Source organism: Palaemon carinicauda, chromosome 14, assembly GCF_036898095.1.
Source record: "Palaemon carinicauda isolate YSFRI2023 chromosome 14, ASM3689809v2, whole genome shotgun sequence".
NCBI classification, from domain to species: Eukaryota; Metazoa; Arthropoda; class Malacostraca; order Decapoda; family Palaemonidae; genus Palaemon; species Palaemon carinicauda.
In genome coordinates this window covers 124,049,079-124,076,581 of record NC_090738.1, presented here as the reverse complement: position 1 = coordinate 124,076,581, position 27,503 = coordinate 124,049,079, and the positions used below count along the sequence as shown (strand labels likewise).

At 41.0% G+C, this 27,503-nt stretch overlaps 2 protein-coding genes across 2 annotated transcripts; one reads left to right on the top strand and one right to left on the bottom strand.

Annotated features, from left to right (window-relative positions):
* The first annotated feature begins 2,799 nt into the window (after positions 1–2,799).
* On the top strand, positions 2,800–4,623 carry LOC137652983 (zinc finger protein 429-like). The gene has a single exon (XM_068386374.1). It carries the CDS (start codon positions 2,800–2,802, stop codon positions 4,621–4,623), a length of 1,824 nt encoding a protein of 607 aa, XP_068242475.1.
* A 14,830-nt stretch (positions 4,624–19,453) lies between these two features.
* Positions 19,454–27,265, bottom strand: LOC137653741 (zinc finger protein 699-like). The gene is made up of 2 exons (XM_068387364.1): positions 27,152–27,265; positions 19,454–21,670 (listed from the first exon to the last, which is right to left on the bottom strand). The coding sequence occupies exon 2, from the start codon at positions 21,411–21,413 to the stop codon at positions 19,584–19,586; it is 1,830 nt and encodes a 609-aa protein (XP_068243465.1). The 5' UTR covers positions 21,414–21,670; positions 27,152–27,265; the 3' UTR covers positions 19,454–19,583.
* Between the last annotated feature and the right edge of the window lie 238 nt (positions 27,266–27,503).

Here is a 27,503-nt window from a genome sequence, read left to right as displayed (position 1 = left end):
AGACTTCTTCCTTGGACAAGAGCAAACAGTCTGTCAAAGTCAGTTCCCCTTCGATTTCCGCCTCCGGAATTAATCATACACACAGACGCATCCTTATCAGGTTGGGGCGGCTATTCTCAGCTCAAGAAAGTTCAAGGTCTTTGGACTCCCTTGTTCCGCCATTTTCACATCAATGTGCTAGAGGCCATGGCAGTTCTTCTAACCCTGAAACGTCTCGCTCTTCCCAAGAAACAACACCTTCGTCTGGTCCTCGACAGCGAAGTGGTGGTCCGCTGCCTCAACAGAGGCGGGTCAAAGTCAGGGCCTCTGAACAATGTTCTAGTAGCCATATTCTCCCTAGCAGCCTCGAACCGTTGGCATCTTTCAGCTGTCCACCTGGCGGGAGTCCGGAATGTAGTGGCAGACGCCCTGTCCCGGACCTCCCCTCTAGAATCGGAATGGTCACTCGATCTAAAGTCATTTCGGTGGATTCTCTCTCAGGTTCCCGGTCTCCAAGTGGACCTCTTCGCCACGGAATCCAACCACAAATTGAGAGTATATGTGGCTCCCAATCTAGACCCTCAGGCTTACGCCACAGACGCCATGTCACAGAATTGGGACAACTGGGAAAAGATTTATCTCTTTCCCCCGGTGAATCTTTTACTGAAAGTTCTAGACAAACTGAGATCCTTCAAGGGACAAGTAGCCTTGGTCGCACCCAACTGGCCCAAGAGCAACTGGTATCCTCTCCTGCGGGAGTTGAGACTATACCCTCACCCGATACCCAATCCGGTTCTGTCTCAGATAGTACAAACACGCGTTGTGTACGCTTTCTCAAACATTCAGAGCGCCCTAACTTTATGGACTTTATGAAGTTTGCGGCTATGCATGGTGCCAATATTGATCCTCAAAACACCTTGTTCCTAGAATCGGATAAACGGGATTCCACCATCCGCCAGTATGACTCTGCAGTTAAAAAGTTGGCAAAATTTTTAATAGACTCAGACGTGAACTGTATGAACTTGAACCTTACAGTCACTTTCTTTAGATCTTTACTAGAATCAGGTCTGGCAGCCAATACTATCACCACTATTAAATCGGCTCTGAAAAAGATCTTCCTAGTGGGTTTTAACATAGACTTAACCGACTCTTTGTTAGCTTCAATTCCGAAAGCTTGTGCCAGACTGAAACCGGTTACTCGTCCTACCCCGGTGACCTGGTTCCTTAATGACGTACTCAAATTGGCTTCTGATACCATTAACAGTTCTTGTGATTACATGCCCCTTCTCAGGAAAACACTTTTCCTAGTGAGCTTGGCTTCCGGGGCAAGAATTTCTGAATTGGCAGCCTTGTCGAGAGACCCGGGTCATATTGACTTTCTGCCTTCAGGAGAGGTCCTTCTTTCTCCTAACAAATTCTTTTTGGCTAAGAATGAAGACCCTCAAAACAGATGGACCTCCTGGAAAATTGTTCCCCTCACGCAAGATCCGTCGCTGTGCCCTGTCACTACTCTTAGTACTCTGAGTACCTGCACGACAGATGGCGCTGTTGAAGTACACCCCCTACCTGCATTGCGATCGCTGGCGGATTTTTAACGTAGAGTTTTCTGTCGAGCAACAGAGTTGCAGCTTATATAATCACCGGGTAAGTATATTAAAAAATTTATTTTATTATAAAAATAACATTTTCATTTTTTAGTCACCAGTAGCTTCGTTTTACTTTGTTGACTTTCGGTCTCCTCCATTCCTCTTTTTAAACCTTTCCATCACTTCTTCCTTTGAATCCAATGCTTCCACACACTCATTTGCAAACAGCAGTTAACCCTTTTACCCCCAGGCTATTTGGAACTTTCCGACCCTTAACCCCCAGGCATTTTTTTTTTTTCAAGTACATTTTGTAATATATATATTTTAAATTGCTCTAACAGCCTTAATTTTTGTCATAGAGAGGTCAGGTTGGTCTCATTCTTTTGTAAAATGCCTGAAGTTTCTCATAAAGTTATAAGAAATATGCCCAAAAAAAAATGTAAATAGCAGTTTTTTGCAAGAACGTATCAGTACATCCATGGGGGTAAAGTGATGAGTTTTGCGAAACGTACCAGTACGTCCATTGGGGGTAAAAAGGTTAACCTCATTCGTGTCTTCCTCCATTTCTATGATAAACTACAGAAGGGTTCAATGGTGATCATTAATGGAGTCCATTTATCTCCGACTCTTCCGATATCCCTACCATTGGCGAGCCTAAAAGATTTGTGCTTAAAAGAGAACTGATAATTGTAACAAAACAAAGATAAAGAACTAACTGTTAACAAAAGACCAGAGGATGTACTGTTCATAAAAAAGTGTAATACTGAAAGCATTACCCTATATTTTGTAACTGTTATAATTTAGTTCAGTCTTCTATGTTTTTTGTTTTTTTCTCAGGATCTGCTGAAATGAAGTTGGACATTTTACCCTCTTTGAGTTACTTATACTGATGGAATAACTTCACTGGATCATCACCAAGTAACAAAGCAGGGACACTTATTTTTACCCTGTACAGTACTGCAATTAAATTATTACTCTATAAAAATGGGACATTTTATATGAGACTGATAGGAATTTTGTTACTCCTAAGTACCTTAATAGAGAAGTTTATTCTTTATTTGAGAATAACTGTATTGCTGGATATTAATTTTTACCTCCTGGTACAGTATATGCTATCTGTTTTCAAATGGGAATTACAAATGCTCATGATTGTATGTTTGAAAAATTGTTTGCCATTTTACATCTCATTACATTTCATATTGTTACTTAATATATTCAAGTTATGAATACTGATATGGGGCACTATGTGTGTTCTTTGTGTAACATTTCTTTTGGGGAATTGTCTATTCTTCACCTTCACATGGGAGTTCATGTAGAATTCGTGGGCCCAAAAGATAGATTTCCTAGTGAAATACCAGAGATTAACACTGTGTCTGAAGGCAAGAAAAATTCTGATGGCAAAGAAGAGTATCAGTGTACAGTATGCCACAAGTATTTCAGCAACCGTAGTGTTTTTTCACTTCATAATCTTGCTCACCACGAGGGTAAAAGTTTCCAGTGCAAAATATGTGGAAAAGTTTTCTCGTCAAAAAGTGGTGTGTATAATCATGTCTGTAGTCACATAAGTGAAAGGCTTTGTAGGTGCACTAGAGGTCATCTTTCCCTGCAAGGAAAGGACAATCAGCCAAGACTATTTGAGAGTGCCGAGGATTTACTAAAATGCAATGTGTGTGATGGAGGGTTTAGTACAAAGAAAAGATTAGAAAATCACATTAATAAGCACAAGGAACATAGTTGCCCCATTTGTAAAATACCTTATAAAGGGCCAATTGATTATGAGAAGCACATGAGACGCCATTTTCAAGTTTCGGTACATTTATTTCGATGCGAGATATGTTTCGAAACATTTTGTAACAAAGAAGAGAGAGATTATCACATGAAAATTCACCAATCCCCACACAGTGTGGAAGTGGATTTGATCAGTCGCAGTTGTGATCCAAAGACTTCTGCATTGAAAGATGGGAAAATTACAAATGACAGTGCAAGTACTTCAGAAGATATGGTCTCCAAACGATTTAAATCAGACCATTTGCAAGAAAGTGGTAGAAATTTTGTACAGAGTGTCGGTTCAGGTAAAAGGAGTGATCTGCACAGTACACTTAAGGGGGTCAGGGTTTTACGTGGGACAATAAGTGAGATATCTAAAAAAGCACACAATCATTCAGGCAACGAAACAGTGGGGAATACTAGTGAAGTCAACATCAAAGAGTTCTCAAATTTCAAGTCCCACAAAGATTTTTCGGCTACAGTTGGGAATAGCAATATTAATTTCAATATGAAATCTAGTGCTGTTGAAGAAATTAGAAAATATGAGTGCAAGCTGTGTTTGACTGTGGTGAGAGAAAAGCATGCGTTTTGGCAGCATTTGGTGGAGCATTCTGAGGATGTGCCTTTAACATGTAAAATTTGTGTGGAAGTCTTTGATGACGTAGATTCGTGGAAGATTCACACAAAACAGAAATGTAGTTGTGCCCTTTGTGGAAAGATGATAAAAAGAGCGAATTATGGTCAACACAAAAAAATCTGCCCAATCAGTTACCCCTTCAAGTGTCGTGTTTGCATCAAAAGATTCTCATCGTCAGAAGTCTTTAGAGACCATATGAAAACACATTCCCAAGAGAAGTCATGCAGATGCAAAGTCTGTGGGGAAGTGCTTCTTTTGAAATATGAAGTAGAGAGGCACAACAAAATGCATGGGGAAGAAAGTGTAGAACCAGTTTCCATGAGTGAGGATGAGGATGATCCCTCCTCCGCTACAAGTGCCAATGATCCTTCACATGACGTGAAATCAATTCAGTCATTGCAAAATGTGGATATGTCTTATGAAGAAAGGGATGAAAAAATACCACTATCTTCAATAAGAAAGTTATGTTCAATTGATTACAGTTCAGTGAACTCTCTTGATACCATAATTGTCAAGGAAGAACCATTATTTGAAGAGGATAAACTTTTTAATGACAAAGATACAAAAGACATAGAGCAAGATAATTTTGTGATAATGACTGGCGAAGTAGATAATTTTATTGTGGATGAAAGTGTAGAGGATCCATTAGCATAAACTTTTTCTAACCTTTTATTTTTGTACTAAATTATAAGAATTAATAAAGAGTAAACAAACCACCTAGTTAAAATTCATGTATGCTTAGATTGGAGGATATATTTTCAACTGTTCTAACACAAAGTACAGTGAACCCTCGCTACTTCGCGGTTCGACCATCGCGGATTCACCACTTCGCAGATTTTTTCCATAACCCATATATATACAGTATATATATATATATATATATATATATATATATATATATATATATATATATATATATATATGTATGCATGTATTTATGTATATATGTATGTATGTATATATGTAGGTATGTATATGTGTATACATATAAATATATATACACACATACAGTGAACCCTCGCTACTTCGCGGTTCGACCATCGCGGATTCAACACTTCGCGGATTTTTTCCATAACCCATATATATACAGTAATATATATATATATATATGTATGCATGTATTTATGTATATATGTAGGTATGTATATGTGTATACATATAAATATATATATATACACACACACACACACACACATATATATATATATATATATATATATATATATATATATATATATATATATATCTAAAGTAGGAAGATGTGATGTAGTTCTAAGGGAAAAGTATGGGAAATATGTATGGGTAATAAGCAAAGCTCTACCTCCAGTTTGTTTCTACATTATGATCAGAGATAAATGTAAACAAAACATTGGTTGCCATTTTTTATCGTGCTTTTTAGCATGTTTAGGAAATGTATGATATAAAATCACCTTTAATATTTGTGCCTGTTTTAGTTTAGGGTACTGTAGTACATGCATTAAGTGTTCTGTACATTAAAGGGTAGTTTGTTAACAGTACTACATACAAGGGAAGGTTTCAAAAGTCTGAATATACATGTTGAATAAATAGGTAAATATGGTGTCACTACTTCGCGGATTTTCACCTATCGCGGCCGCGACTGGAACCTATCTACCGCGATAAACGAGGGTTCACTGTATATATATATATATATATATATATATATATATATATATATATATATATATATATATATATATATATATATATATCTAAAGTAGGAAGATGTGATGTAGTTCTAAGGGAAAAGTATGGGAAATATGTCTGGGTAATAAGCAAAGCTCTACCTCCAGTTTGTTTCTTCATTATGATCAGAGATAAATGTAAACAAAACATTGGTTGCCATTTTTTATCGTGCTTTTTAGCGTGCTTAGGAAACGCATGATATAAAATTGCCTTTAATATTTGTGCCTGTTTTAGTTTAGGGTACTGTAGTAAATGCATTAAGTGTTCTGTACTATAAAGGGTAGTTTGTTAACAGTACTACGTACAAGGGAAGGTTTTAAAAGTCTGAATATACATGTTGAATAAAGAGGTAAATATGGTGTCACTACTTCGCGGATTTTCACCTATCGCGGCCGCGACTGGAACCTATCTACCGCGATAAACGAGGGTTCACTGTATACTACCCATTTTTCTAGACAATTGCATGCATTTCTTCCTTCTACTACTTCCACTATTGTAATTCAAAAGAATACATTTTTATGGAACAAGCCATAATTCCACTATCCTAACTCAAAGTAGATCATCTGGTTATACCAGAGATCTGTTTCTACAATGCGTTCTAACTCGAGTTTTGATGCTAGTCGGAACGCACCTAAATACTGTACATACTACAGTATATATAAACACCAAAGTCAGACTTATGCTGATGTAGTAGTAAAGTCATAATCTAGAACATAGAAAACAGTTTTATAACAGGAAGACGTAACTAGGACCAAAAAAAAAAAACAAATACAAATTAAGAATGATAACATGATATTAGCAAAAAATCAAATCTTTTATGGGAGCAGAATTCTTTCTAAAAGTCCTACACGTTTGTACGACAAAAACATCATAACCTGAGGACTTTAAATTTATACAAATTTGAAGTTTGATTTTATCCACCAAAGGTAAGGGCAGCTTAACTCCTTGATATTTTATTTGCTTCATGGCAAATTTCTGTTTTCTTTTTATTTCAACAGAAAATAAGTTTTGTTGGTTAAAATTTGCCGACTTTATGCCTTACTGCATGTTAATTTTTATAGTTTTCTATGTACTGTAGAAACATTCAATTGCATTTTAACAGGCGTATAAACCATTTGTTCCAATTATGGATACAAACCTTCATGTTTTGTATAGGGATATTATTGGCACCAGGAAGGCTATGAATGAAGATTCTTAAATAGGATAGGATAGAATTATAAGACTTAGGCCTCAAGCCAAACACTGGGGCATCAAAGGCCATTCAGAGCTATATGATTCAAATTAATCAACCATATCTATACAACTCACACCATTTGGTATTATTTCAACCTATAAAACCAATCACACCACTTTCTTATAACAAAATCTAAATGTGAAATATGAAGGTAATAAAAAGATTAAAAAATTACTATAATTAATTAAAGCTTGTGATACATACATACATATACCAAGGCACTTCCCCCAATTCTGGGGGGTAGCCGACATGAACAAATGAAACAAAACAAAAAAGGGGACCTCTACTCTCTACGTTCCTCCAGCCTAACAAGGGACTCAACCGATAAAACCCAATAATGTACTCTGTATAAATTTGTCAAGTTCAGGGTATTACAATTTTCCTCCAGGCAGTTTTACTTGGTAGCCAGTGAGCGAGGTGGGGACTACATTACTTACTGCATGCTATGCCCTCGCATTGTCTTTGTTAATATTTAGTCAACAATATCAGTAGCAGAACTATGGTTTAACTTCATAATTTTTTAAGGTCTCATGAACATGTAGAGGTTATATTTCTGCACGATCGGTTCTTTAGTTTCAGGTATGGTACAAGAAGAGCCACACTGATGTTCTTGAGATGGGGAACGTGTGATTGGTGTATCACCATTATATCTTTTGTTTTCTGCCCAGGGGCCAGGTGTTTTCAAAATCTTCTACTGCAAGAAACTTGATAAAAGATTTCCTTTTTTTCAGTAAGGACTAGTAAGTTGACAAAAAAAAAAAGTCTTAATAAATATTAGGATATATACCTTATACTGTATATTAATTTATGACAAGAAAAAGGGGAGAAAAGTGTACTTTCTTTTTTAGTCATCCTAGAGGAAGGATAAGATGATATTAAAAGCAGTAAGAGCAACCAAACTAATACAGTACAAATACATACTGTACCTTATCAATCAAGACAGCTTTGACATTAAAAGTGACTAGAACGGGTTGATTTGCATAACAGAACCATTTTCACTAAGAAAGTAAAAACAGGAATGAATTACTAGCCAAACTAACCAAGGGCTTTCACAGTGAAAAATAGCCGAGTGAGGAAAGGAAATAAGGGAATAAACTATATGAAAAGTAATAAAAAATTACAATAAAATATTCTAAGAACAGTAGCAATATTAAAACATCTTTTATATGTAAACTATAAAGAGACTTATGTCAGCCTGTTCAACATGAAAACATCTGCTGCAAGTATGAACTTTTGAAGTTCTGATTCAACTACCCGATTAGGAAGATCATTCCACAGCTGGAATAAAACTTCTAGAATACTGTGTATTATTGAGCCTCATGATGGAGAAGGCCTGACTATTAGAATTAACTGCATACCTAGTATTACGAACAGGATGGTAGGCTACTGTCTGGGAAGATCTGAATTTAAAAGATGGTAAGAATTATGAAAAATGTTATTTTCATTAGTAAAATAAATTTTTGAATATACTTACCCGGTGATCATATAGCTGTCAGCTCTGCTGCCCGACAGAAAAACCTAAGGACAAAATACGCCAGCGATCGCTATACAGGTGGGGGTGTACATCAACAGCGCCATCTGTCGAGCAGGTACTCAAGTACTCCATGTCAACACAGAACCAATTTTCTCTCTGTCGTGCCACTGGCAAGACCTACTAAATACGCTGTTACTAACTGGATTTGTTTTCACAACTATTTGGTGAAGTACACTATTCTAGTTTTGAGCTTTCGCTATGCAGGGGTTTTATCTTCATCTCAAAACTTGAACTCGTTTTGGATAGATTTAATTATGGTGACAAAGAGAGTATGGACTCTCTTTCACTTTTAAATGGCCGACCCTTCCCTTAGACGGAAGTGTGTTTAGGTTTTTAGTAATTTTGCTTAACACGTTATAGATCTATATATTTTATATCTCTCCGCCTTTATTAGGCCTCTTCGATTAACTTTCCATTTATTATAAACATATAAAAATAAATTTTTATGTTTTTTTTATATGCGACCTTTCCTGATAGTAGGCGGTCCTAACTTGGAACCGAAGTTAATCAACGTTGAGCCCGTTATATCGTATTTAGCCTTTAAAGAATTTAAAACTTTTTAATTTAATGTTTTATGAAAGAATTTCTTTGATAGTCTTCGTACTGTTTTCAAAGATGAACTAACGTTTAGTTTTAGACTCCGCAGTTGTTGATGTTCAGGACGTTCAACATGCGCTCTATCGTTACGATAGAGAGAGAGGGTATCACGGTTTCACTTTGCAGTAAGAGTAAATCGATTCTGACGTTTCGTTCATTCTTTCTTAGCTTAAATGGTTTAAATTCTAAATTATAGGAACTTTTTATTTGGAAAACCTTTCAGTTTTTTCCTTTAGCCAAATAACATGTTTTTTTGACGATATATAATTGGGCTCTTCTCTCAGGTGCGAAATCAAGAGAGAAAGAGAGAGAGAGATAGAGACGAAGGGAGAGAGAGGAGAAAAAAACGTTCCGTTCAGCGGGTAACGTTGTTCTCGTGTTACTCTCCTCCCTAGTCGCTGTACGGGGAAGAAGGTAAAACGTTTCTAGGGTTTTATTCTTGTCCCCAGGCTATGTGCGGTGAGAGATTGTAAACGTAGTTTGTTTGAACTAGTGTTTAGTCTCTTTCCCAGCCACTGAATTCTTTATCTTTATATGTTTTCTGTTTTTGCTAGTATTAATGAGCTGCATTATACGACTGTTTTCGCAATTACTACCTTTTAATGAAGGGTAGAATTGCGTGTTTCAGGTAGAAATCGGTTAAAGTTTCGATTTCAGTGAAATAAGTGCAAACAGAAAATCGAAGTGATAAAGTGATATGCGCAAAGTGTTACAGTGTTGCGTCCGAGGGTTCGTCTGTTCGTGCCTGTCGTTCACCTAGTCCGGGACCTCTTGCAAGCTCCCAAGCCCAGGGGAGAAGTAATGTCGAACGACTTATGGGTTCGTCAGGCCTTGATCAACGAACAGACGTTTCCCTCCGTGGTTTCGGGAGTATCTACCCAAGATCGCCCCACCCACACAAAGACGAGAGAGCCCTTTTACTTCTCGTCTGCGGAAGAGGTTTCTCGTAAGAAACCATGGACCAAGGTCTCGCAGCTTATTAAGCGCAAGTCGGTCCCTTCCGCGCAAGTCCAACGGCCCAGTTGTAGCCACTGGGTCAGTTCGGACTCGCTGCAGTCTTCCGATGACTGCACACCTCCTAAGAGAGGCAAAGTGGTACCGCAACAGGCAGTAACACCGTCTGTTGCCGCACCTGCTGCTGTAGACCCTAAGTGGTCTTTGCTACAGTCTATGCAGACACAGTTAGCATCTTTTATGCAGGAGTATCGTGCGGAGAAGGTTGACGCTGCACCCGTTAGCCTACAACCAACCACGGTTGTGCGTACAGTAGACGCTGAGGCTACCTGCTCCCGCACTCCGCCTGTGAGAGTTCCACCACCCATGCGCAGTGTACCCTGCCAGCCGCACGTTGACGTTCACAGACGCACGCTACCCTCCGTTGACGTTCGCGAGTTACCACAACAACAGGAGGGTGGAGTTAAGTTGCTTTGTTTTGACGCTGTGCGTCAACCTCCGCATTCTAGAGTTGTTTTGACTGCTCAGTATAGACAGTCAAAGCAGTCTCGAGTGAACACTGTATGTCCTCACGCACCTGTTGTGGTTGACAGTTCAGTTGTTGACAGTTCACAGACTGTCAAGCAGTTACATGACGTTGCCTTCTGGTCTGCTACTAATGCACCAGTGCTGTATGTCCTCACGCACCTGTTGTGGTTGACAGTTCAGTTGTTGACAGTTCACACTGTCAAGCAGTTACATGACGTTGCCTTCTGGTCTGCTACCTATGCACCAGTGAGAGACTCACTGAGATAACCTAGCTTTTATCGGACAAGGTTCCTGTAGATGAGAAAGTGCTGTTCTCCCTCCTACTGATATTCCTTTGAGGACTCTGTCATTTGGAGAGGAGCCTTAAGCTGCTTAGCCTCCTATGGACTTTAATTAAATCATGATGATTTTTTAAGGATCTTCGTCCGGATCTTGTAACTGCTGCTCCTCGTTCGCCTAAACGTCAGAACTTACACTAGGCCTAGCTACTTCGAAGCCGTTGTTGTTAAGCTAGTGCTCTCTCGCTCTCCTAGAGAGTGTTACGTTGGCTAGGCGACTGGTTTTTGCACCAGGAGGAGTTTTAGGGATACAGCCTTTGTTTTCCCTTCTTTTAAACTGGCTTATAGAGCGAGAGTCTGTAGGACACGAGAGAAGTTCTCGGCTTGGGAGTTCATGCCTCTGCCCAGATAGACTCCTCAATTCTGGTAGACTCGCCCTGGCGCCTAGCCAGGAGACGCTCCAAGTTGTTTACAGGTCAACTTCTCAACTTTTGTCGAGCCTTTGAAGTTTTGCTGTACTATTATGTCACACATAACAAGGCTTCCAGGGATGGTGAATGGTTCCGCCTCAGTCGCTAACCCCGTCTGTTGCCACACCTGCTCCCGTAGACCCTAAATGGGCTTTGCTGCAAGACATGCAGTCCAAGCTTGTGTCCTTGATAGAGGACTTAAATGCGGAGAAGAACCTTCTGGCCAACAACCTTCCAACCGGTTGGTTGTGCGCCCTGTTGACGCTGAGGTATCCTACTCACGTCTGCCAGTTGAGGTGGTTCCTCCACCGATGCGACCCAGTGTGGGTTGCCAGTCGCACGTTGACGTTTAGTGACGCTCGGAGGTGGTTGTTGACGTTCAGTTTTTCACTAGGAAGACGTTCAACAACCAGCAGAGGTGACTTGTTGTGAAGCGGTGCGTCAACCTCAGCAACCCGGCAGGGTGTTGACTGCACAACCCAGACAGTCTAGACAGTCTCGGGTTGACGCTGTGCTTCCTCGCGCACCCATGGTTGTTGACAGTTCACAGACTGTGCAGCAGTGCCATGATATTGCGTCCGGCTCCGTCACGCATCCACCAGTGCGACCGGATTCAGCGAGTCAGACGTTGCCCACTCCGTTGCCGTTTCCTCATCAGTTTCGGATGAGGAACCCTCTGATGAGGACGTTACTGAACAAGACGATCAACCCCCAGCCCTGCTATCCATCCAGAAGATGCTGAAGAAGGAACGCTGCCCAGTCAGGCTGTGGATGAGTCTGGTAGGGACACTGTCATCCGTGGATCAATTTGTGTCACTAGGAAGACTACACCTCCGTCCTCTTCTATACCATCTAGCTTTTCACTGGAAAAAGGACAAGACGCTAGAAGCGGTCTCGATCCCGGTTTCCGGAAAGATAAAGCCTTGTCTGACTTGGTGAAAGGACTATATCAACCTTAGAGAGGGTCTTCCCCTGACTGTTCAGACTCCCAACCACGTTCTCTTCTCGGACGCATCGGACGTAGGCTGGGGTGCGACATTAGACGGTAGGGAATGCTCGGGATTATGGAACTCGAGTCAAAGGACAATGCATTTCAATTGCAAGGAGCTACTGGCAGTACGTCTGACCTGGAAAGCTTCAGGTCTCTCCTTCAAGGCAAAGTGGTGGAGGTGAACTCGGACAACACCACGGCTTTGGCGTACATCTCCAAGCAAGGAGGGACCTACTCTCTGACATTGTACGAGATCGCAAGGGACCTCCTCACCTGGTCAAAAGGTCTAGACATTTCACTAGTAACGAGGTTCATCCAAGGCAACTTGAATGTCATGGCAGATTGTCTCAGTCGGAAGGGACAAATAATTCCAACAGAATGGACCCTCCACAAGGATGTATGCAAGAGACTTTGGGCCACCTGGGGCCAGCCAACCATAGATCTCTTCGCAACCTCGATGACCAAGAGGCTCCCAATATTTTGCTCACCAATCCCGGACCCAGCAGCAGTTCATATAGATGCCTTTCTACTAGATTGGTCACATCTAGATCTATATGCATTTCCTCCGTTCAAGATTGTCAACAAGGTACTGCAGAAGTTCGCCTCTCACGAAGGGACAAGGTTGACGCTAGTTGCTTCCCTCTGGCCCGCGGGAGAATGGCTCACCGAGGTACTTCGATGGCTAGTAGACGTTCCCAGAACACTTCCCCTAAGGGTGGACCTTCTACGTCAGCCACGCGTAAAGAAGGTACACCTAGGCCTCCACGCTCTTCGTCTGACTGCCTTCAGACTATCGAAAGACTCTTGAGAGCTAGAGGCTTTTCGAAGGAGGCAGCCAGAGCGATTGCTAGAGCAAGGAGAGCATCCACCCTTAGAGTCTACCAATCGAAGTGGGAAATCTTCCGAAACTGGTGCAAGTCAGTATCCATATCCTCGACCAGTACCTCTGTAACTCGAATAGCTGACTTTCTCTTATATCTGAGGAAAGAGCGATCTCTTTCAGCTCCCACTATCAAGGGTTACAGAAGCATGTTGGCATCAGTCTTCCGTCACAGAGGCTTAGATCTTTCCAACAATAAAGATCTACAGGACCTCCTTAAGTCTTTTGAGACCACGAAGGAGCGTCGTTTGGTTACACCTGGTTGGAATTTAGACGTGGTACTAAGATTCCTTATGTCAGACAGGTTCGAACCGCTACAATCAGCCTCCCTGAAAGATCTCACCTTAAAGACTCTTTTCCTGATATGCTTAGCCACAGCTAAAAGAGTCAGTGAGATTCATGCCTTCAGCAAGAACATCGGATTCTCATCCGAAACGGCTACATGTTCTACAACTTGGTTTTCTAGCCAAACACGAGCTGCCTTCTCGGCCTTGACCAATATCGTTCGATATTCCAATCTTATCGTATGGTTGGAAATGAACTAGAAAGAGTCTTATGTCCTGTAAGAGCTCTTAAGTTCTATTTAAACCTTTACGAGGCCCGTCTGAAGCTTTATGGTGTTCAGTTAAGAATCCATCTTTGCCTATGTCAAAGAATGCTTTATCCTATTTTATCAGACTGTTAATACGAGAAGCTCATTCCCATCTGAATGAGGAAGACCAAGCTTTGCTGAAGGTAAGGACACACGAAGTTAGAGCTGTCGCAACTTCCGTGGCCTTTAAACAAAATAGATCTCTGCAAAGTATAATCGACGCAACCTATTGGAAAAGCAAATCAGTGTTCGCGTCTTTTTATCTTAAGAATGTCCAGTCTCTTTACGAGAACTGCTACACTCTGGGACCATTCGTAGTAACGAGTGCAGTAGTGGGTGAGGGCTCAACCACTACAATTCCCTAATTCCATAACCTTTTTAATCTTTCTCTTGAAATGTTTTATTATTGTTTTTGGGTTGTCCGGAAGGCTAAGAAGCCTTTCGCATCCTGGTTGATTTGGCGGGTGGTCAAATTCTTTTCTTGAGAAGCGCCTAGATTAGAGGTTTTGATGAGGTCCTTTAGTATGGGTTGCAACCCTTCATACTTCAGCTCCTAGGAGTCGCTCAGCATCCTATGAGGATCGCGAGGCTCAGTAAGGAAGACGTACTTAAAAAGGCAGAGTAATTGTTCAAGTCGACTTCCTTACCAGGTACTTATTAATTTTATGTTTGTTATTTTGAATAACTGCTAAAATGAAATACAAAATACTTAGCTCTTAATGTTAACATATATGCTGGTCTCTACCCACCCCCCTGGGTGTGAATCAGCTATATGATCACCGGCTAAGTTTAATATTAAAAAATGTTATTTTCATTAGTAAAATAAATTTTTGAATATACTTACCCGGTGATCATAGATTAAAGGACCCTCCCTTCCTCCCCAAGATAATAAAAATCACTACAAATATTGCTCGGGAAGCAGCAAGTAAAACAAAAGTATATTCATGAAATGTCCTTTGTGAAACCTTTTTTTTGCAAAAGAAAGCTACACCGACACCCGGATACATTACAGTACCAGCCACAGTACACAATACTAACACAGTTGATTTACCATCCTATTTGCACCACTCGGGAGAAAACATGGACGAGTTCCAGAATATGAAAAGGATACTTTACACACTCATTGGAACATTATTACTATTATTATTATTAAATGCTAAGCTACAACCCTAGTTGGAAAAGCAGGATGCTATAAGCCCAGGGGCCCCAACAGGGAAAATAGCCCAGTGAGGAAAGGAAACAAGGAAAAATAAAATATTTTAAGGACAGTAAAAACATTGAAATAAATATTTCCTATATAAACTATAAAAACTTTAAAAAACAAGAGGAAGAGAAACTAGATAGAACAGAGTGCCTGACTGTACCCTCAAGCATGAGAACTCTAACCGAAGATAGTGGAAGACCATGGTACAGAGGCTATGTCACTACCCAAGACTATAGAACAATGGTTTGATTTTGGAGTGTCCTTCTCCTAGAAGAGCTGCTTACCATAGCTAAAGAGTCTCTTCTACCCTTACCAAGAGGAAAGTAACCACTGAACATGTTCCATGCTAGTTGTCTAATACACAAAATAAAAAATATTGTAATAATACTGTAGTTTGATACTCACCTCAAGCCTACAGCCAGTTTTTGTCATTGGAATAGGCTCTCGAAAACTTGTGTTCTTCTCGAGAAGATCTCTCCCTACTTTGTCAAGCAGGGGGTTGAATTTAGATTTAGGCATTCAAAAATATTGAAAGAACTTGATTTCATCATCTTCCAACTCCTTGCAAAGAGTCCAGTATTCACCTTTTCTTTTCTTCAATGCTTATTTAAATACCCATAATTGCTTCTCATTGGGTTTTAACTCTAATTCTTCATCTAAAAGAAGTGGAATCAGTGCAAGTTTCTTGATGCTAAACTTGGGAGGCACCATGACTACAGGGAGGTTTGGCACAAAACTGAATGAGATTGCAATGAATAGCGTGAATACAAGGCACGGTCGATGAGACGGTGACGTGATGCGAAGGTATAATGTGACTCAGCCTTTAAATTGGAAATATTTTATATTCCTGCTGGCCTTGAAACTTTTGTAAATTTTCTCTTCCCCAAAAGGGTCTTCTTTCTTTCAAAGAATAGTGTTCTTTGCTTTAACATAACATTCAACCATATACTGTAGTTACATATCCTATGGATTATTCAAATTTATTCATGAAAATTTCAAAAGTAAAACTCCTGAAAAAGAGAAAATTTAAAATACAGCAACATAAATTTTATCCCCAAAACACTGTTGAGATCTTTATTACTTTACATTTATTATCAGTAATAAACAGAGGTAAGGATATTAGAATATCACTGAATACATCTTAACACTTTATTACAAAATATCTATATTTATGCTGAAAAAAGTGGAATAACAACTTTTCTTTTCTTACAAGTTATCAATTACGTACTAGCCGAGAAGTTTCTCCAATAGATATGAGTGAGGTAATCCAGGCCTGAAGTTTCTGGGTAAAAATTAGGATGAAAAACTGCAACCATGTACTGTATAACTACAGTAGGGCCAAGGGTACAGCTGTCCCTATGAAGTATGATAGAATCTTCTACAATTTTGAATCAAACTGTCAAACGAAGCAGCTAGATCACAGATCATCTGTTCCATCTAGGTTCAAGGCATTTCTTCCAAATGCATGTGAATTCTCGATGGAAGCTACAGAACATAGGGGTTCTCTCCAATCACAAACAGGTCCACTAAGAGATCCAGAATAATTCTGAGGATCTTGTTGAAGGACCTCATATCTTAGATCCACTCTGTATCAAAGCACTTATGCCAGGCCAAGGCATCTGCTACCACACTGCAGGAGACCTGAGAGTCAACTGAGTAGAGGAATATATTTCTTGAATTGCAGCATTCAGGGTTCTTGAATGAGATACCTTTCTTCGGAGAGCATAGCTTTGATGTGAAAGTGCCTGCTAAGAATGAGTTTCTTTAGTATCAGAAAGCCTACCATTAGTTTCAACATATTTATGTGAAATGCTGTAAACTGAGAGGAAAATTTCCCCTACACACAGGTCTCCTTCAAGCGGCTTCCCCATCAAACTATATCTGTATGAAGGATCATAAATAGCATGGGAGGGACCAAAGGGACCGAAATGGTGAGAGCCAACAGTAAGGTACAAGGTAGGAGAATCCTTTAACAATTAAGGTTTTAACGAGAAATATGTCCCGAAGCCCTCTCTGAGCAGCTTTTCTCACAACCCAGTCTTCTGGGTCAACAATGAGGCACACTGAAGAAGGCCTTTGACCCATTTCAATTACCATCTGAAAGGAGAATGACCCCACAGAAAGACTTTTGAAAAAAATATATCTAAGAATTTAATCCATGTTAACTTTAGAGTCAGAATCAGCAAAATAATTAATTTTGTAAATCATGGTTCTAGAAAAAATCAACTGAGAAAAGTTGCCTTCTGGTGGTAAACAAATGCCTAAGAAAGGTTGCCATCTTCCCAGCGATTATTAGCAATTCTCAATACTGGATGTATTGTCTGCTAACATAAAAATTTAACTTAGGAGTTACTTTGATGGATTAGAAATACTGTAGAATAAACTAACGGGTCAATCTACTTCCTAATTAGACGTCGTCCTGTTCAGACCTATTATAAAAAAAAAATTAATTTCTCCAGCACCGAGAAGGCATGGGTTTGGAATGAACGCGAGAACTCCTTTGCAGCGTCCCTGTCTCCTTCTTTGTCCTCCCTCCTGGCCAACATGGCTGCTTCATCCCATCATCATCTTGTTCATCAATCTATGTCCGTGCCAATCCAATACCTGTATTCTGCTTATACAGCATATTATCCAGAGCCCATAGTCAGCCTAAGTTATGGGTCAATCTACATCCATCTATTCATCCAATGGGTCTACCTTATACACAATGACTCGGCTCTTCCAACTTGATACACTGGCCCTATGATAGTAAAGACAAAATTTCTTTGGTATACCCTGTACACTGCTGAGGCTAAAATTAACAATATTATTAATTTTACGTGTGTTGCTACCTAGAATTATCAAAACAGATAATTACAATACTGTACTTAATTTGAGAGTAGGGGTCTCCAAAACGTCAGACATCTTCAAAAACACAGTCACAGAGAAGCTACTGAAAACAAACGCGTGTGGATATCATGGTGCTAGAAAAGGAATGATGTGAGAAGCGTGGGTAGTGGTAGTAGTGGGGGGGGGAGCAGTAGCCGTAGTAGCGGGCAGTAGTCGGATGTAGAACGGCACCTCGTAGTATCGGGGGATATTGAGAAAGGAGAGGACTAATTGGTAAGGGACCTCTGGTAGTGGTTTTAACACGCCCCAGTTTATATACCGACACCCCATAAGGGTGAGCGAGCTGGGTATATTCCTGCCATTCCATGCAACTTTTTTTCTGGTATATCTAGCAGTATTTATACCTTAGAAATGGTGCTATAAAGGAGCATTTCACTGGGCAACACAGGTTGAGCCCAGAAATAGATTTTTCCTTTGTCAAAATCCCTTTTCTTGTACTAGACTACAGGTAAGCTGGATTCCCTGTTCACTTCAACAGGAAAGTCCTTGGGAAAAAGCAGTTCCTAACCCAAAAATCATAGCTTTGAGAAAGGGAAAACTTATTTCTGGTAGGTCCTATGAAGTTCCCAAGGGTTTGGAGACCACAGTTTCTAATCCATAAATGAAGTTCTCAAGGGCTTGGAGACCACAGTTTCTAATCCATAAATGAAGTTCCCAAGGGTTTGGAGACCACAGTTTCTAATCCATAAATGAAGTTCTCAAGGGCTTGGAGACCACAGTTTCTAATCCATAAATGAAGTTCTCAAGGGCTTGGAGACCACAGTTTCTAATCCAAAAATGAAGTTCCCAAGGGTTTGGAGACCACAGTTCCTAATCCATAAATGAAGTTCTCAAGGGCTTGGAGACCACAGTTTCTAATCCATAAATGAAGTTCCCAAGGGTTTGGAGACCACAGTTTCTAATCCATAAATGAAGTTCTCAAGGGCTTGGAGACCACAGTTTCTAATCCATAAATGAAGTACCCAAGGGTTTGGAGACCACAGTTTCTAATCCATAAAGGCATTCAAAATTCATTAGTTCATCAATATTTAGCAACCCTGAGTTTCTCTCCATCCACATTGGGTTATAGTACATCGAATAAATTGCAATGCATTTACCTGAGATAGTTACCCCCATATAGGTAGAATTTCTTTTAAGGTCACCATAATCTTGGTTTTACTTATGATAATTACCAACCTTCTCTCAAGATGCTAATATTGTAGATATACGGTATAACCTTTTAAATTTTACATCATACTTGTTCTGGGGTGAAATGAAGATGGGTGTAATACCTTACCAATGCATACCTTACTCCTGTACAGAGGAACAACAGATCATAGACAAGAGCTCTTGGCCAAATGAATTAAAATTTCAAAGAAATAATAAGTATAAGAGATGAGAAAATATCTAACACAATCAAGAAGCAATGTCACAGAATTAAAAAATAAATTCACTAACAGAGAAATTCAGTCACTACAATTTTTTTTAAATGCAGCCAATAATTGGAGAATGCTTTGTGAACATCATAAGCAAGTTAATAGTCTTTAGATTGGCATGAAGCCCTCATTATGATTCGGTGGTTTTGAAAAATATTTTAATGGTAAAAGACATAAATATTCAACAAGGAAAAAAAAAGATTGATAACAAAAATAATTCTTTAATGTTTGACATTCCATACTTTTTCTATAAACCAGAATTTATATATATATAAAAAAAAAACATTAGTATCACTAAGTAGCTTAACGAAACTCCAGCATAAAAAGACAACAAAAATTAGGGTTTATGCAAGAGGATCAACTACACTTTCATCATGGTGAAAAGCATTTACTTCATCGGTCACCATGACAACGTAACTTTGTCCCACATTTGTCTCAAATACAGTGTCACTAAAAATATTTTTGTCTTCAGAAAGTGGTTCGTCCTTGACAGTTATGGCACTAACTGTGTTCAAAGAATGGGAAGCAATATTATTTTCTATTCCTATTGAAGAAAGGGGCACTTTTAAGTCTCTTTCATCAACAGAAACGTATGGAAACTGCAATGACTCCTCTGATTCAACTTTACATGAAAGGGTTTTTGCACTTGGTGAAACAGACAACAAATCCTCCTCATCTTCACTCGGCAGTACTGTGGAAACTGGATCTACACTTTGTTTTTTGTGCATTCTGTTGTGCCTCTCTGCTTCGTATTTCAGAAGCAACACCTCTCCACACACTTTGCATCTGCACGCCTTCTCTTTGGAGTGGGATGTCATATGGTCTCTAAACAGGTCAGATGATGAGAATCTTTTGAAACAAACTAGACATTTGAATGGGTTATTGACAGGGCAAACTTTGCTGTGAATGACATAATCTATTCTTTGTATCAACTTTCCGCAAAGGGCGCAGCCACATTTCTGCTCTGTGTGATTCTTCCAGGACTTTACATCCTCAAAGATTTCCACGCAGATTTTGCATGTATGAGGGACATCCTCAGAATGCCTAAGTAAATGCTGCCAAAATGCACGTTTCTCTTCCCACATTTTATAACACAGTTTACATTCATATTTTCCACTTTCTTCACATGCACTAGACTTCAGTCTGAATGTATTTCTACCCTTTTCAACTTGTGCCAAGTAGTCATTCTGCGACCCTGGAATTGTGAGATCTTCAGAAATAATTTCACCAGTATTGATTAAGTTTCCCCTGGGTGAAAGTTTTTCTTTATTAGATCCTCCAACTGCTGTTCCACGTGAGACACCAATATCCTTCAGTATACTACGCAGATTACTCCTCTTTTTACTTGGTAACAGATTTTTGGAAAATGAAGGACCTATAGCATTAGGCCCTGCTGAAATTGCATTAACTGGTAAACAGCCAGACTTTAATTTTTTGGAGACAATTTTATCTGAAATATCTGAATGATCATTCGCAAATTTCCCATCTTTCAGAGGAGACAGTGAAGAATGAGTTTTCATGTGGTCATCTCTCTTTTCTTTGTCATAAAAAGTCTCGAAGCACATGTCACATCGAAAAAACATAACATAAGCATGGCATTCCATGTGCTTATCATACTCAGCTTGACCTTGATAAGATCTTTTACAAATGGAGCAACTAAAATGTCCCATATGCTTTAGGGCATGTCTGTCCAGTCTCTTCTTTGTACTATACCCTCCATCACACACACCACATTTATTCAAGTCATCTGCACTTTCAAATATTCTTGGTTGATCCTCCATTCCTTGCAAGGCAACATGACCTCCCGTACACTTACAAAGATTTTCGCTGATATGTTTGCAAACATGATTATACACACCACTTTTCATTGCAAAAACCGAGCCGCATATTTTACACTGGAAAGTTTTGCCTTCACGGTGAGCCCGCATATGAAGTCTGAAGATGCCCTGATTATTGAAGTATTTTTGGCATACTTTGCAATGATACTCTCCTTTGTCATCAGAATCCTCTTTAACTTCTGACAATATATTGCTTTCTGGTATTTCACTAGAAGTAGTACCTTTTGGGCCAACTAACTCAATATGAACTCCCATGTGGAGATGAAGAATGGAAATTTCCACAAACGAAATGTTACACCAGGAACACACATAGTGACCCATACCCGAGTCATTCATAACTTGATAAAGTAATTTTATATTTGTGACCTAATTTACATAGTTTACTTCAGTCCAGCAAAAAAAAAAAAACAGACTTGCATTCCTTACTGTACTACTATTCAGATAAATATTAAAAACATAAACTCATAAGTTAACATCTAACTACCAAATTGCTAATTACAGGGACATTGTCCCTCCATCTTACCATGAATAACTGTTTTTTCAATCCGGTTAGCAGCATCCACGAACTTAAAATTTCTGCAATTTCAATGCACCTGTATAAAAGAGAAAAAAGGTAAATCAATAAGCTTATAGTACACGCAAAAAAGAGAGAGAGAGAGAGAGAGAGAGAGAGAGAGAGAGAGAGAGAGAGAGAGAGAGAGAGAGAGAGAGAGAGAGAGAGAGAATTATAACTGAGTGGGTGGTTAAACTGTAAATATAAACCACTCACTGAAGACCATATCCACTAAGGTAATGAATTATCTTGATAAACTACTATTTAATATTAACCATACAGTAATGACTTCTTATCATTGCTTCCCTTTAACATAGATTCTTACATGAAGGAATATCACTCTCTTGATGATCAGATTTATCTAAAGTTCTTACTTATTTTCTTAAAACAATAGTCTCATGTTAATCTATGCACTGTGGCGGCTATACAATGTACAACCTTGAAATTTCAATCAGTAATCCACCCTTTTACTAAAATGCAAAACTCAAATTTGTGATGGCAGCATCAATAAACTTAATTACACAAAAAGTCACATAAGTAAAATTACATTACAGTGGTAACTCGGTTTACAAGTTAAGTTCATCCTGGGAGCGAGGTTGTAAATAATAATGCTCATAAAATTACTGTAAATAATTTTTCTCATAAGAAATAACATAAATTCACTTTATGTATTCTAAACATTCATAAATACACATAAATACTCATATTTAATGTAATGGTAATCAGTAAACAGTTTATAACCTGTGACTTCAGAAATGAATACAAATTAATAATTCACAATGAAAAAATAGAAATAAGCCAGCAAAACAATTTAACTGACATGGAAATTCCCTGAAAAAGTTGACACATGGTAACCCTTCCTCCTGGTTTCATGGGAAGCCATGAAGGGCATCAGCCTCATTTACTATGCTAGAATTATGTACCATTTACGTGCTGTTGTTGCTGTGCTTATGGATGGTTGGATTATGCTAGAATTATGTACTGTACTATTTACGTGCTGCTATTGCTGTGGTTATGGATGGTTGGATTATGCTAGAATTATATACCATTTAAATGCTGTTGTTGCTGTGGTTATGGATGGTTGAATTATGCTAGAATTATGTACCATTTACGTGCTGCTATTGCTGTGGTTATGGATGGTTGGATTATGCTAGAATTATGTACCATTTACGTGCTGTTGTTGCTGTGGTTATGGATGGTTGGATTATGCTAGAATTATATACCATTTAAATGCTGTTGTTGCTGTGGTTATGGATGGTTGAATTATGCTAGAATTATGTACCATTTACGTGCTGCTATTGCTGTGGTTATGGATGGTTGGATTATGCTAGAATTATGTACCATTTACATGCTGTTGTTGCTGTGGTTATGGATGGTTGGATTATGCTAGAATTATGTACCATTTACGTGCTGCTATTGCTGTGGTTATGGATGGTTGGATTATGCTAGAATTATGTACCATTTACTGTACATGCTGTTGTTGCTGTGGTTATGGATGGTTGGATTATGCTAGAATTATGTACCATTTACGTGCTGTTGTTGCTGTGGTTATGGATGGTTGGATTATGCTAGAATTATGTACCATTTACGTGCTGTTGTTGCTGTGGTTATGGATGGTTGGATTATGCTAGAATTATGTACCATTTACGTGCTGTTGTTGCTGTGGTTATGGATGGTTGGATTATGCTAGAATTATGTACCATTTACAAGCTGTTGTTGCTGTGGTTATGGATGGTTGGATTATGCTAGAATTATGTACCATTTATGTGCTGTTGTTGCTGTGGTTATGGATGGTTAGATTGAGGCCACCCTGTTCTTGGAGCTTACCAGTTTGGCTTATTGGGAAGAGGTTATTGCATTATGGAAAAGCCATTGGAAATGTAATAATTCCACTTAGCTCCCGTACTTTTTTCACCCAGCTGGCATAATAACCTACCTGTAGTCACATTTTTTTCTGAACCTCAAATCATAATTAACACTGTCATTTTTCATTTTCCTTCTTATAAAGCTAACAAATCATTTCCCCTTCTACAAAATACCTAACAGCTTTCATCTGTCCTCTCCTCTATGAGATAATTATAATAAAAAAGAAGTTATCAAAAACCCATGCTAGATTTTTTTAGACATGCTATACTGTACACCTTAGTTTAAAAACTGACTGCACACATATAAGTTAATACTGTGTACATACCTCAACTCACATCAAACATTTAAAGCATAGTAATTTGAGGCTTATAGATACTGTAGATTTAACAACACTGGAGAAATTCTGTGCATCGCCGGACTGCCTTGTCTCGTTCGTACAGTACTTGGCCACCAAATATGCCCATATGGAGGGAATTTTTTTAAACACACATGGACGGATACAATACTCATAAACCAAACTGAATTTTTATGCTCATAAAACAATTTGCTCATATTCAAGAGGCATTCATAAACAGAGGTACTACTGTATATTAATAGTTTTACTTAGTTCAACAGTAAAACATATGCAATGCTGATCTGATAACAGAGATAATTGTACCACTGTACTGCCAGTTGTGAATGGAATAGTGAGACTGATACTATTTGTATTTTTTCTAACTATACAAACATAAGTCCTTAATAGAAGCATGACTTCAGTGAAGATGAGCAAGGTTCTCGCTGCTCGTGGGAGCAAGAAAATTATCAGACAACGCAACACCTCTAGCAGATCTCTCAGGGCATCCTTTAAAGTTTGCGTAGGTTGAGGAGGAGTCACCAAAACATCAGAAGATCTTAACATTGCCACCACGGTAAAGTTTCAATAGCTGTAACCGGCTTCACTGAAAGCATTCTTCTTATGAAGCTCTGCGTAATCCTAGGCTTCTATGATTCAAACTCGACTGCCTGCAAGATAAATTATTCAATCTGGAAGAGATGCAACATAATTAAACTGGACAGATGAGGATGACAAGATGTACATCTGTACTTTCCGGCCGAAGTCAAAAGGAGGGTTGTTCCACCCGTCCGGTGGGCGTGGCCTACATGTTAGGTGGGTGGGGTCTACATGCCAGGTGTACGGGACCTACATGCCGGGTGGGCGGGGCTTACATTTCAGGTGGACAGGGCATACCTGTCAGGTGGACAGGGCATACCTGTCAGGTGGGCAGGGGATACATGCCAAGTGGGTGGGGCCTACATTTCAGGTGGGTGGGGCCTACATTTCAGGTGGGTGGGGCCTACATTTCAGGTGGGTAGGGCATACCTGTTAGGTGGGCAGGGGATACATGCCAGGTGGGCGTGGCCTGCATGCCAGGTGGGCGTGGCCTGCATGCCAGGTGGGCGTGGCCTGCATGCCAGGTGGGCGTGGCCTGCATGCCAGGTGGGCGTGGCTTGCATGCTAGGTGGGCGTGGCCTGCATGCCAGGTGAGCAAGGCCTACATGCCACGTGGACGGGGCCTACATGCCACGTGGACGGGGCCTACATGCCACGTGGGCGGGGCCCGCATGCCAGGTGGGCGGGGGCTACATGGCAGGTGTGTAGGGCTTACATGTCAGGTGGGCGGGACCTACATGTTAGGTAGGCCGGGCCTACATGGCAGGTGGGCAGGGCCTACGTGGCAGGTGGGCTGGGCCTACATGCTAAGTGGGCGGGACATACACGCCAGGTGGGGGGGCCTACATGCTAAGTGGGCGGGACATACACGCCAGGTGGGGGGGCCTACACGCTAAGTGGGCGGGACATACACGCCAGGTGGGGGGGCCTACACGCCAGGTGGGGGGGCCTACACGTCAGGTGGGGGGGCCTACACACCAGGGGGGGGCCTACACGTCAGGTGGGGGGGCCTACACACCAGGTGGGGGCCTACACACCAGGTGGGGGCCTACATGCCAGGTGGGGGGCCTACAAGCCAGGTGGGCAGGGCCTACAAGCCAGGTGGGCAGGGCCTACATGTCAGGTGGGCGGGACCTACATGTAAGGTGGGCGGGGCCTACATGTCAGGTGGGCGGGGCCTACATGTCAGGTGGGCGGGGCCTACATGTCAGGTGGGCTGGGCCTACATGTCAGGTGGGCGGGGCCTACATGTCAGGTGGGCGGGGCCTACACGTCAGGTGGGCGGCGCCTACACGTCAGGTGGGCAAGGCCTACATGTCAGGTGGGCAGGGCCTACATGTCAGGTGGGCAGGGCTTACATGTCTGGTGGAAGGGGCCTACATGTCAGGTGGGCGGGGCCTACATGTCAGGTGGGCGGGGCTTCCATGTCTGGTGGGCAGGGCTTACATGTCTGGTGGAAGGGGCCTACATGTCTGGTGGGCGGGGCCTACATGTCAGGTGGGCGGGGCCTAAATGTCAGGTGGGCGGGGCCTACATGTCAGGTGGGCGAGGCCTACATGTCAGGTGGGCAAGGCCTACATGTCAGGTGGGCAGGGCTTACATGTCTGGTGGAAGGGGCCTACATGTCAGGTGGGCAAGGCCTACATGTAAGGTGGGCAGGGCTTACATGTCTGGTGGAAGGGGCCAACATGTCAGGTGAGCGGGGCCTACATGTCAAGTGGGCAAGGCCTACATGTCAGGTGGGCAAGGCCTACATGTCAGGTGGGCAAGGCGCCTACATGTCTGGTGGAAGGGGCCTACATGTCAGGTGGGCGGGGCCTACATGTCAGGTGGGCGGGGCCTACATGTCAGGTGGGCGGCGCCTACATGTCAGGTGGGCAAGGCCTACATGTCAGGTGGGCAGGGCTTACATGTCTGGTGGAAGGGGCCTACATGTCAGGTGGGCGGGGCCTACATGTCAAGTGGGCGGGGCCTACATGTCAAGTGGGCAAGGCCTACATGTCAGGTGGGCAGGGCTTACATGTCAAGTGGGCAAGGCCTACATGTCAGGTGGGCAGGGCTTACATGTCTGGTGGGCAGGGCTTACATGGCTGGTGGAAGGGGCTTACATGGCTGGTGGAAGGGGCCTACATGTCTGGTGGAAGGGGCCTACATGTCAGGTGGGCGGGGCCTAAATGTCAGGTGGGCGGGGCCTACATGTCAGGTGGGCGGGGCCTACATGTCAGGTGGGCAAGGCCTACATGTCAGGTGGGCAGGGCTTACATGTCTGGTGGAAGGGGCCTACATGTCAGGTGGGCAAGGCCTACATGTCAGGTGGGCAGGGCTTACATGTCTGGTGGAAGGGGCCTACATGTCAGGTGAGCGGGGCCTACATGTCAGGTGGAAGGGGCCTACATGTCTGGTGGAAGGGGCCTACATGTCTGGTGGAAGGGGCCTACATGTTACTTGGAAGGGGCCTACATGTCAGGTGGGCGGGGCCTACATGTCAGGTGGGCGGGGCCTACATGTCAGGTGGGCGGGGCTTACATGTCAGGTGGGCGGGCCTACATGTCAGGTGGGCGGGGCCTGTTAAGTTCAAACAGTTGTTCCAGATTTGCTGGTTGTACTCCTATTAAAGGTTTAGAGTTTGTATTTATGAAGGAACAAATAATATTTTGCATTTATCCAGAACTTAACCTAGGAAGTAACATGAAAAAAATACCAAATAAAAATGAAATGCCATACCTTGCATACAATTAATCAGTGCGTAGAATTCTTATTATTTCCCGTACATTATGTACAGACAGCGCAGTCACTGTAGTAAAAATGAACTACGTTAATATTACACCTGCAGGAAGCTGTAAAAATAGAAATTATATATGAACATGTAAACATCAGAAAAATAAAAAATTGCAATCAGTTTTTAAAATAAATAAAAATACTCTGTACAGTAATGAACTGTACATAAAATTATTTGTAACTAAGATATGTGTATGTACTGTAGTATACACTACTGTATACTGCATTACTGTACTGTACTTGATTTCAAATTGCATCAATTGACTAAAAATATGAAATCTTTAGTTCTGAGACTCAA